This window comes from Coturnix japonica, chromosome 3 (genome assembly GCF_001577835.2).
Source record: "Coturnix japonica isolate 7356 chromosome 3, Coturnix japonica 2.1, whole genome shotgun sequence".
NCBI lineage: Eukaryota > Metazoa > Chordata > Aves > Galliformes > Phasianidae > Coturnix > Coturnix japonica.
This window is the reverse complement of record NC_029518.1, coordinates 36466749-36479277: the sequence shown is the minus strand read 5'-3', so window position 1 is coordinate 36479277 and position 12529 is coordinate 36466749. Positions and strand designations below refer to the sequence as shown.

The following is a 12529-nucleotide window of genomic DNA, read 5'->3' as shown; positions in this document are numbered from 1 at the left end:
GCGTAGTCTAAATGACAGATCTTCTTTTCTGCCAGAATTAATGCAATGGGGAAGAATTCATGAGACTGGAGAGGTAGGAAGAAAACGGATACTGTTACATCTAATTTAATAAGGCGAGGGGACAGAGCGAGGAGATTATAAAACCAATGTTGCAGAGCACAGAGTGATGTACTATGGAAAAGACTGATAAGTATGAGCTAAGGTTAAGCAGAAACATGAACAAGACAGACTTTGACACTATCATGAAAATAAAATGGTGGTTATCTTCACTCCCATCAATATTACCATCAGATCAAGTCTTTCTTTATCCTGAGCATGATCCTTACATAATCCTAAACCAGAATTTCTGATATAAGTAATGGAATTCAACTATTTTTCTTTCCACAACACAACCCCATAGCATCTGGTAATGGATTACAACATAAAAAAAAATAAATCCTTGAGACAGAGGAATTACTTGTAGTGATTGCAGAAACACAACTGGTTGTTTACCACAACACTCTTTAGATTTTAGTCCTGCTAAGATATTAGTGCACTATAAACCAAAACAGTATATCTGAAACCTGAGTTGCTCATTGTGGAGAAACAGCAAGAGGTCAGCCAAAAGTCACCGTGATGAAGCCAATGGTGGAAAAACAAGGGGAAAGTACGTGGCCTAAGACCACTGTAGGCCCTTACCACTCATGCCCAGAAGGATATTGCCCAGGAAGGTGGTGGAGTCACTGACCCTGGGGGTGTTCAAGGAGCGACTGGATGTTGTGCTGAGGGACATGGTTTAGTGGGAGCTGTTGGTTAATAGGTGAACGGTAGGACTGGATGATCTTTTAGGTCTTTTCCAACCTTGGTGATTCTGTGGTATTAGCACTTATTAATGAGTTCTTGGAGAAGAATGAATATATATACCAATGGATTGCATATGTACATCTGAACTGCTTGAATGCAGAATCTGTCAAGTCGGCTGGTGTGTATTGAGAGGAAGAAAGGAATGTCACTTTCTACTACATTGGGGACCAACCCCTGAAGTAGTGAGTAGATACAAAGACTGGGGAAAGATTCCTCAGCTATAAGCTGGTTTAAGATAATTGCCAGCGAGTCTGATGAGATTGAAATCGTCAACAAGCCACGTGAGGCAGTAAACAAAGCCAGAAACAACGTGAAGCCTTAACTCTAACGTTAAAAAAAAAAAACAACACTGTATCTCCTTACTTCTCCAACAGAAACCTGCACAAACAAAGCGCGGTTGTGGCGATAAGACCCCACCTTCGACCATCCGCTGCGAAACACCTGGTTATGCAACGGCAAAGACAATAATGGGAAATAAAGGGTGCACAGCTCACACAACCGGCACTCGACCGCTGTGTGCGAGGGCGGGCGGCAGGCAGCAGGCAGGCGGTGTGGGGCCATCCCTGCAGGGTGAGGCCCGGCCCCGCCGCAGACAAAGCCCGTGCCCCGCCGCGAGCACCTGCACTCCGCCCGCCCCCGCCCCGCCCCGCGGCCCGTCCGCAGCCCCGCGCAGTCCCGCTCCCCTCCGCGGCCCGTAGGCGGGGCGGGCTCCGGGCGGCGCCTCCCGCAGCGCGGCCGACGCGGCTCTTTCCGTCGCTCGCCGCCGCCGCAGCATGAGCGGGCCGGGGCTGCTGGGGCCCGGCGGCGGGTCGGGGCTGCCGCCGCTGCCCAAGAGCTTGAGCGGGCTGCTCAACTCCTCCTCCTCCGGCGGCGGCGGCCAGGGCGGGCGTTGGCGGGACCTGGAGCGGCTCTACGCGCAGAAGTCCCGCATCCAGGACGAGCTGAGCGGCGGCGGCCGGGGCTCGCCGCGGCCCCCTAAGCCTCCCAATCTGGACGCGGCGCTGGCCCTGCTCCGCAAGGAGATGGTGAGCGGCGGCGGGGACGGCGGACGTGGCGGGCGGGGCACGGCGGGGGGTGCCGCCGTTATGCGGCCGCGTGCCGGGCGGAAGGGCCCACCAGGGGGTACCGTGCGGAGGGCGAAGCGAGGGGCCTTTGTGTGGCGGCTGTAGGGCCCGCGGGATGGGGCGGCCCCGAGGAACTCAAGGCAGTCATTGGGAGAATCACAGAATTATCAAGGTTGGAAAAGACCTAGATCATCTAGTCCAACCATTACCAATACTTGCAGGCTAAATCATATTCATCAACACCACATCCAAACGTTTCTTGAACACTCCCATGGTCGGTGACTCCACCACCTCCCTGGGCAGTGCATTCCAATGCCTGACTACCCTTTCCGAGAAGTAATACTTCCTAATGTCCAGCCTGAATCTCCCCTGATGCAGCTTAAAACCATTCCCTCTAGTTCTATCACCGATTACACGAGAGAAGAGGCCAACCTTCGGTAAAAATACCACGGGGAGCTGAAGGACACCAAGTTGTGGTCTGTGCCAGGCTGCGTCCACAGCGGTTATTTTCCATGCTCTCAGAATGCGGAGCTGCTAAATGAACGCCCTGTTCGGTGACAGCCGCCTGAATGTGCCACCCATCTCCGAGCGCTGTCCTCTGAACGAAAAACGAGCACTGATTCATTTAGCGCAGGTGAAGGACGCTTGGGTGCAACTTTCCTCCAGACCTTGTTTTGGTTCTGTAACGCAGCGTTATTAGCGCAGCTCCTCGGGGCGGGCTGGCACACCTTTGGGTTTAGTGCTTGTGTGGGTGTTGGTGCTCTGCTGATGCCAGATGCGCTCCTAGTGACTAATGAACCACTTTATGTTCTGAAACAACATACGATAGACAATACAAGGTGAAAATCTGCTCGTCCTAAGGCTTCTTTTGCCATGGTTGGAAGGTATTTGAGCTGACAAAACTATTGAAAGACCCAAAGATATGAACTTTGTCGTCTTAATCTTTTCCAGAAAAGCAAAGCTAGCTCCTATAAAAATCCAATTTACTTTTCCTAATGGGAAATCAAAGGAGGTGCTTGTTAAACTCATTTGGCACTGGATCTCCCCTTTGATCATCTGTTACCCTTGATGATGATTCTATTTTATGTATTTATTTTTCCTTCAGAATTGTTTTATCACAAACACACCAAAGACTTTGAAGCAACAGTCCCTTCAGTTCCAGGTGTGCTCCTCTGTGGTTCATACAGACTGACTGTTACCCTCATGTACTGATAGGCTGCCTTTCATCGTGGGGACAGTAGCACGTTGTTATCTGTTTTGAACGTTCTTTCACCAGTCAGAGATAGCGTTACAGGAAGGGCATCACAGGGGAGTTCATCTCAGAGGAGAAATGTTGATAGCTGGGGGGTAGCACACTATGTTGCCTCTTAGGTGCAGTGAGAGGGATCTCTAGAGTCAGATGCAGATGAGCTGGGATTAAGAACATTATGCTTGTGCTAACAAGCTCGCATGTTTCTTCAGGCTCTTGGTACTGTCAGGATTGCACTGGAAGGTTGTGAAGAGCTAGAGGCTGTGGCTTTCTCAGTAGATTACTGTTTTTGTTTGATTGACACTGGTGAAAGCTACAGACATAATATATTACATAAAACTACTAAACTGGTTCTGCTGAGCAATGTCTAGCTTGGAGATTACAGCCAGTAACCTACAGATTGCAGAACTGACCATCACTGAAAGCATTAAAGTGCTGCACTGAGCTGAGATGGGAAAGCCATTGCAAATTTGCGTGCACTCCTTTGAAGACAAAGATCTCACATCTGGAATCTCTTCTGTCTCCATGCTGAACTTTGCAGCCCAGCTCATTCCCTGGTTTCCTCATGACTCTGAATAATTCCTCGCCAATCTTGTCTTTCAGACACTTAGTGCTGATGCAAGTTTTCCTAATCTTTCTCGTGTTTACATGTAACAGTATCAGGTCCAGCTTCACAGAACTCTTTCTTCCTTGAGGTGAGCAGTTTGTTTAGATGGGGCAAGCCAAACTTCATTAGCTGCCAGCCATGAACACTGATGTTCAGACTTCATTCTTGGGCAGGTAAACATTCATTAGCTTAATGTGCCTGAAAAAATTACCTCAAGTATGACTTGAGTAAGCAGAATGAGTCTGGATATGGCACAGATACCTACTTTTGTTGGCCACTGTGCAGCCCTTTTGGTCCAAGCACTGATCTTCTGTCACAGAGTACAGAAAGGCTCGCAGGTACCATTCAGTGAGTTCTGCTTGCTTGGCCTGAAGATCTGAGGGTATTGAAAGGCAGATCTGTGATCTGGCACCCAGTATAGTGCTTCATATCTTACCCTGTCTCTGCATAAGAGGCAGAAGTTTTGATGTCCTGGTCTGTACGAGTCACGATCGTGTCTCTGCTCCTTGACCTGACCAGGTAATACAGCTTGGCTCTTAAAGACACTGTATCCTGTTTTTCTAAGGTGGAGTGGTAATGTGGCGTGTGACGCTTGTTTTTCTTCCTCCCATCTTTATCTAAAGGAGTTCATGGGATAGGGCAGGCTGAAAGCCTGAAGCTCACGAGGTGTAGCCAGTCAGCTTAACATTTATTAAACTAAAACTCAAGCCTAATAGGTACTTGAAAAGGTTACATCAGGCAAAGGTTTTAATTCACTGCAAGAGAAAACTCAGATTTAATGTGATCTCACCTGGATAGGTGGAAATGTCAAAGGAATTCATTTTGTTGCCACAGTGGGAAACCACTTCAAGCTAAATAACGTGCTTCATTTAGTGTTTAGCTTACTCATTTTTGTGCCTGAAATAAAGATGCTGGCTACAGGGTAACTTCAGTGTTGCTTCAAGTCTTTAAGTAGACCCGGACCTAACATTGTAGGAGTTTTGGGTCCCCCGGACACAAAGGTCTTGATGACAAATCAGGCCAATGTGTGTAAAACTCCAGGGGTACCAAAAGGAATCTTGAGTAGCATGTAAAAATGTTCAGAGTGTTTGCAGACTGTAATGAGCACACTTATCTCATTCAGCTTAAGTTTGGCTTTCTTCAGGTGGCACGTGGTATTGTGTTAGACATGGTTAGTCGTGTCAAGGCAGAGAAGCCAGATGCCTTTGTATGTCAATATAGAACAGAGAACTGAGCAGAGATACTCAGCCATGAAGTAAGAAACCAATCAGAGCTGCAAGTGCATTCTTCTTTATCTGGTTAGTTCTAATCAAGATGAGATCTGTGAAAGACACACAGTGATATCAGAAAAGTATGTCTTCCACATCGCTGCATGTAAAAGCATTATGTTGCAAATAAAATCACTCTTGTTAATGTTATCATTTTAATTTCTCTTCCACTCCTTCCCCCATCAGGTTGGCCTTCGGCAGCTGGATATGTCACTTCTGTGTCAGCTGTACTCCCTGTATGAATCCATTCAAGAATATAAAGGTGCCTGCCAAGCTGACTCTAACGCGGACTGCTCATATGCTCTGGAAAATGGCTTTTTTGATGAAGAGGAGGAATATTTCTAGAAGAAAGAAGGCTGCTCTAGAGTCATTGACCCTACTCTCCCTACATATGCTAAGTCACCAAGAATGACTGGAATCTCTACAGATGGATCTCTTCTTGAGGAGGAGCACCCAGCTACCCTAACTTGCATTCAGTTCACTTAATTCTAACATGCTGTCAGCACAAGTTACTCATGCAAATACCACTTGACAAAAGTGCTGTACTGTAACTTCTGAAGAGTCCTCCAACATGTTTGACAAGAGTTTTCAATGTAATTTGCAAGGTGGGTGTTTTCAGCTTACGAACACTGATAGCTTATAACTGGAATTTTAATCATAGAAGACAGTAATGACTTCCTGATCTGTAGTAACTCCTTGGGGTGGGGGAAGCCTCCGCTGTGGTGTAAATAGCTAAAGGTGATTTTGTTCTGTCAACAGTATTGATAAATGCAGTTTGAACAGGCATCTGGATGCACGCACATCCTCAGCTCTACTAAGCTAGTTCCGCTCTTATCAGCTGCATCCAGTTTTGTACTGGGTGGATTGTTTACACAGTTTATTTTTTTTTTCTTAAGCTAATTTTGACTTCCTTATAGCCAGCTTACCAGCTGTACATGTGATACTGAATGCTATCAGCAGGTTTTTTTTTCTGTTGATCTAATTCACTTTCTTGGTACTGCCGTTTGGCGTTAACTTTTATACACTTGTCTGGATTTCTTGCAAAACAGCTCTTTGACCTGCTAAACTCTGTTCTAAAACGGTTTGCTTGGCTTTTACTGTACTGAGGAGTAAAAGCACAGAATCAAACATAGTCTGTCTGCCACTGTGTGGCTTGGAATAACGTGAACTCTTGCAAGTGTTCTGGATCATATGAAGAATAAGGAAACCTCTCATATGACAAAATGGGACAAATTGCAATATTTTGTATGGGGTGAACTTTGTTTCTGTAAGGTAGACTACAGCTCTTTTTAAAAACGCTAAATGAATATTTTGAGCACATACTTTGCATACGTTCAGACTTTTTATACTAACTTGTTCTTTGAAGTATAACTTATTTTTGTTTTCAGAACTTAAAGCACTTGATTTTTCTTCCTAAAACTTCATAGCATGTACCTGTAACTCAATTAGCGTGGAATACACACGTTGCCAACTATCTTACTCTTCCCTCATTTCTCTTTTAAGTGAAATCAGCTCCTGCCATGATTCTCATTTCTTAACTTTCATTTTACAAATGCTGTAAATCACAGTGCCTGGCTCGTGACACAAGCTAATAATAAGGGCTCAAAGCTCAAGGGGTTTTTGCATGGTTTACGTCTGGCATGCATACAGTTTACAGAATGAATTGGAAATCAATTTCTGGAGTAGCTACTCTCTTAGTTTTTTTTAGCAAACACTAGGATGTTGCAGTGGTAAAAGCAAGGAGACCTTCAGGGTGGGGGTTTTTGTGCGTTACCTCTAAAAGTGGTTGATTTTAGTGGAATTTAATGGCCACAAGAGTAAAGACTGTGCTGTCATTGTGTATGTGTTTAAGCTCTTAAACTAGTCTGTGAAAATTGCTGGATTTCTTTTTGTTAATTCTGGTCTAATTACTACACTCACACAAAACTAAAATAAATGATAAGTCAGATGCAAATAATCCAAATGGCTACACCTGTATTTCTGTGCGTGTATGTGCTGTGTATATGTACACACATACACGTGCACGCAACTTGATGCTTTGACCTAGGAATGTATCAGCTTTGAATATAATTTGCTGTGCTTTTGGTATTTATATGAGGCTTTTTCTAGTCTGTTGAAATACTGCTATTTTCTTGCTTTTTCTTGAAAAATAAAAAGCACGGTGTTTAGCAGAACTTCATGTTTGTGTGTTAATTTGCCGTTTCCATACATCCAGCACCTCCAGAGACTCCTTTGAATGAAGCATAGAAAATCCTGTCTCTGCGAGAATCAAGGGTCATTTTACAGATGCTTATGCAGTGCAGCTTCCTTAAAGATCTGCCAGCTCTGCTCTGCTCCCTTGTCCTTGAGGACAGATTCCCAGGGGGTTTTGTTGACTAACTCCCTGAAGAGCTGGAAGTTGGCTTTCCTAAAATTAAGCTTCCTGATTTTACTCTTTGCCTGTCCAATATCCCTCAAGAGTATGAACTCCACTATTGCATGGTCACTACAGTGCAGGCAGCTTCCAATCCTGATGTCACCAATCAGTTTGCTCATGCTGGTGAGCAACAGGTCAGATACATTGCATCTGTCCCTCCTGGAGGGGTTGTCTATTACCTGGCTTAGGAAGTTATTCTCAATACATTCCTCCTAGATTCCCTATTTTTCCATCGTTACTCTGTGTACTAACAGGAATGAACAAAGCTGGAAACAACACAACTGATTTCACTTCATGTAAAGACTGCAGCCTTTTAGCAGTTTTCTCTAGGAAAGAGTTGTGTCCAAGGCTAGCATGCTCCCGCAGTCGTAAAATGGGGACGGCAGCTAGTTAAAGCAATGGAAATGAATTACATGTCAGTAAGTACATACAAAAGGATCCTTGACTGACTCGCTTTTGCTGCATCTCCCTTAATGTAAAGTGGATGAGTGTTAAGTTAATGAGAGTTTAGTCGGCTACACAGTCACAGAAGCTGCAGTGTACAATGAACTCTAAAAGATGGGTAAATTGTACCTCTTGTGTGTTCAGTCTCCCTCCTTTGTCATAGCTGTGTATCTCACCATGACGTGGGAAATGCATGCCCTCCCACTGGACCTAGCTGTGCTGGATACAGGCATACCTGGAGAAAATCACAGAATCAACAAGGTTGGAAAAGGCCTCCAGGATCATCCGGTTCAACCATCCATCTACTGCCAATATTTCCCCACTAAACCATGTCCTTTGTTACCACGGGAAGCAGACAGGAGCTGTGGCAGATGAGAGCCTTCAGTCCAAGGAAAGCTTCACAGGTACTTCTGAAAAAGTGAGAAAAGATGTTTTCATTCTATTCAGATACAGTGTATGTTACCAAGTGAATGCCACACAACTCCTAGGACACATGGTCAGCTTAGCCAATGCTACCTTGGAGAAGGCTGGCAAGAAAACAGGAATAACATCCTACAGCTCAGTGATAGAAAACAGTAAAGTGGTTGAGAAGATGATGAACTGTTGTGAGCTCTTCACTAGTTTTCCTCTAGAGTGTCTACATGTGAAGTAAAAGGATTAGAAATAGGGAATTACCAGGTCTGTGTCAGCTGTTTGAAGGCTTTTTGACAACAGACCTTCAGTTTCTTGCTATGACAATTGCAGTTGTATGGTCATAATCAATTCACAGTCTAGTTTTGAAATGTTCAAAGTCTGCAAACAGAGAAGAATCTTGAAATAGTGCTCTACTCAAGAACTCAATGAAAAGGATGGCTGATGTGATTGACAGCTATAAGAGAATCTGTGTAAATAAGTTAGTCAACTTAGTGTCTATTTACTGAGGCTTTGCCTTGCACTTAATCTAGTTCCTCAAGAAACATAGCTGACATACTGACTGTTCCAGCGCCTGCCGTCAGTCTTTTTGCTATTAACTAGATCTGATGTGATAGAAGTTGCAAAATTTGTCTGTTTTTGCAAGCCTTGTAAAAAATAGCCACTGATAGAAGAAAGAGACGTAGTGCTGCTTTGACTGCCAGGATCATGGGTGAAATTCATGTTTTCCTTTCTGTATGGCCATCAGCAGCCTGCAAGCAAAAGCTGGGTGGCTCCCTGGAGCTCTACAGCAGCCTGGGTGCCTGCTGCATCTTCCCTAGCTCTGACTACCAAAACTGAAAACACGTGGGTGGTGTGGGAAGGTGGGAGGTTGCAGTATGTCTGTTGGTGAACACGAGAACTGGCTGTGTTGCATGGGAGAAGAGGCTTAGGGGAGACTCTGGATATTACCTTTTGGACTAAATGGGATGTTGCAAGGTGTGAGTGATGGAATGAGGATTGTCAGTGCTCTTGGAGGACAGAGTTAAGTGAGGTCTGGAAGGAGATGCTCAGACAAATTTGGTTTCACTAGCTTTGCTGCTCACAGCTTGTGGGATTTTTCTTGTCATTTCCCAACAGGTTTTAAAATCTGGGTGTACACTGCTTCTTTGACACGGATTTCTAATGCCAAAGTTATTTATTGCAGATGCTTGGTTTTGCTCACCTGAAAATAAAGCATTTTATTTGCCTTGCTGTCTAGCTACAACCATTAGTTTTATTGTTCTGATTGTTCTGTCAGCAAGGGAAGCAAATTTCCTCACTCTGTCGTTCAGCTGACTGCTGGTGAGAGATGTGAAATGGGTGGGTTAACAGGTGTACCTGCCAGAAGTCCTATCATCAGGACTGTTTTGTTGCCCAGTGTGCAGCTTTGTGCCTTTGAGCCATTTTGAAAGAATTTACTCTTATTTTATTGAGGTCTGCCTATAAAGAATATATCACCACAGTAGTTTTGGGTGTATGTTTGCCATCCACTGTTACATTTGCTGGTTTATCTAAATCTATTTAATTTGACAACACTGCGTATCCTAAGGAAATAACTTGAACTTAAAAAAATAATAATTAATAGTAATATAAACTAAAGCTCTGTCTTATTTCAAAAGCATTCTCATATTGATTTTAACATTTCCTGAAGTTTTAAGGCTCTATCCGCTAAGTGGTAAGGCTCCCTACCAAGCTGTTCTGACTGGCTTCCTGGCTATTCTAACTCCACAATCAGCTCTGCAAGCACACAGGCTCTGTTGCAAAGGGCTGACTTTGGTATTCTGAGGTTAAAAGAATCTGTGAAATCTGTATACATGGTTTGTACACAGTGACAAGCTATTCCAAGATCAGATTGTCTGGAAGAGCAGACATAGCTCACAATGTAGATATGCTCAAGGGCAGATGTAATTGATTAAACTGTAGGTGAGTCTTGATTTGTGCTGGACTGGCGCCTGCTGCTTGCAGGGCAATTAAGCTTCATAAGAAAGCAGCAGTATTACTGTAGCAAGCTCTCACTTCAGAGGGCCAGCAGTGAATGTGGCCATTTGTTTTTAAACGAGAGGGTAATTTTGGAGGGGATGAACTGCACAAATCTGTTGCTTTTACTTCTTTTTCATCCTTTCTATTGAGGAAAATTCATTAGACGGATGTGGAAACAAGCAGCATTGGGTAATCAAGCTCACATCTGATTTCAGAGGAATGTGCTTTTAGCAATAGAATTTACATTTTTCAGATAAGGTCGGTATGTAATTTAAAGAGACAAAACTATTTGCTTTTGAAACACACAGAGGCTCGTGACTACTTCCACTGAATGTTTTGCCAGGGTTTTAAATGCATTAATGCTACAATATTATTAAAATAGTGCCTTTAAAACAATGCGATTTTTTGAGAATTCCTCAGTGTAAATAAGAGGAGAAATCTCTTACAGGCTGTGGATTATTAGAAGTTAAAACATGTGACCAGGGCAGACTACATTGATTGCTGCCGGGAATTGTCAGTGCGTAGAGTTCAGATGTGTGTCAAACTGCTGCCTTAAATTTGTGGTAGCAGAAGTAGTTTAATCCTTCTTGCAGTACTAAATATTCTCTTTCAGAAATCTCAAGCATTTCTTCCATGGGTCAGAAACTTCCCTGTGATTATCTGGCTAGACACATGAGTAATAGTTTTAGAGCTCTTTTTGGCTCAGGATACCAACCACTGTCACAAACAATAAAGTTGCCTGTCTGCATTATACCAGCTATAGCTTAAACTGTTCTGACTCGTCAAACAGCAGAACCTTTTAAATCATTTGCAAAAGGGGCAATACAGTAAGGTCATTACTTCACTTAGAAAAGCACCTGTAGGATACAGGCAGTAAGGTTTATTATCTTTTTTTTCCTCTGAACTCAACCCTTTGCCTTGCCTTCTGTTCAACTGAATCTGGGATTTAACGATAATCTGTAGCACTATTTGTACTGAAAGCCCCAATGCTTACAAGGTAGTTATGCCTGTGTAAGATACTGGAAAGTTCAAGCACTGCACACAGAGGCGAATTTATAAGAAATGAGGCAAAGTTTTGAATAGGAAAAGCAAAAGCTTAGACAGGACCACACTTATAATCTGTGTTACTAACAACACAGCATGGGCTACTCATGTTATGGAGTAGAACTATTTTTGTGTTCTACATTCCACAAAGGGTAAATTACCTAAAGACTTAAACACTTGTTTGGTATAGGGGAAGGCCATTTTATCAGGATCAGCTGAAAAAAAAAAAAAACACATCATTAGGAAGGACATTTCTCATGGTACAAGATTATCAAAACCCTGTTACCACTTGTTACCTTCTGAATACAAGACACCTACATTCTGAGTCCTGATATTTCTTCTTTCTTCTGTTTAATATGCACAAATGAAAGATAATCTTTGCTAATACCTTTGGATCACTCTTGCTCTTTTTGACTGATACTTGGTCACTTTGCTCAAACTGGAGAAGTATTTCTAGAAACACAATGTATCATACAATGTAGCCCACAGAGAGAAATGGAATAGCTAGCATTTACATAGTATTTTATTTATACCACTTTGTGTGCTTTATTTGAGGAGGAAGAACAGAGAATGAACAGAGCTCCAGTGTACTTTGAGGTCAACCATTGCACTTGCACCAAGGATTAAAATCTAATGATAAATGAGCGTGGTAGAAACTTGTGGTAATCTCTGGGGTGGTGGGGGAAGGAATTCTCCCATCTGTTTTATGTATTTCGTTTATCTTGCCTCATGCCCTCTTCTGTAGGATTTGCTTAAGGTCTGAGTTTTCATATGTAAATAAGTTTGTCTCATCTTTCTGTGATCACACAATGCGACTTCTTTTCCCTGTGCCACTTATCACTAGCCAGTCATTCACAAAGTCCTTTCTGTTTATGTGGCAAATGGTGAATTGTTCTACTGCATGAATATAACTTCTCATAGAGGATAAAAATCTTTTCTCTGCTGTTCAATGCAGGTGTGTAGACAAATACGTCAAACAGTATTAGAGAAGTCACGCATATCTCACTGTAGATGTTAATTTGTAAGAGAATCCGTTTAAAAGTGTGCTGGCTATAGAGACTTGTACTGCAATTCTTTTGCAAATCAAAAGGGAGTTTGTACAGATGCATTATTTATCCTGAAACAGAGATCCCAATTCACCATGTCCAATCCTTGCATTCCATACTAAAATAGATGCTCTAG

At 43.2% G+C, this 12529-nt stretch overlaps 1 protein-coding gene across 1 annotated transcript; it reads left to right on the top strand.

Moving 5' to 3' along the window:
- The first annotated feature begins 1554 nt into the window (after nt 1-1554).
- FAM89A (family with sequence similarity 89 member A) lies at nt 1555-7205 on the top strand. The gene is made up of 2 exons (XM_015857941.2): nt 1555-1868; nt 5218-7205. Exons 1-2 carry the CDS (start codon nt 1617-1619, stop codon nt 5374-5376), a joined length of 411 nt encoding a protein of 136 aa, XP_015713427.1. The 5' UTR covers nt 1555-1616; the 3' UTR covers nt 5377-7205.
- Nucleotides 7206-12529: the final 5324 nt, after the last annotated feature.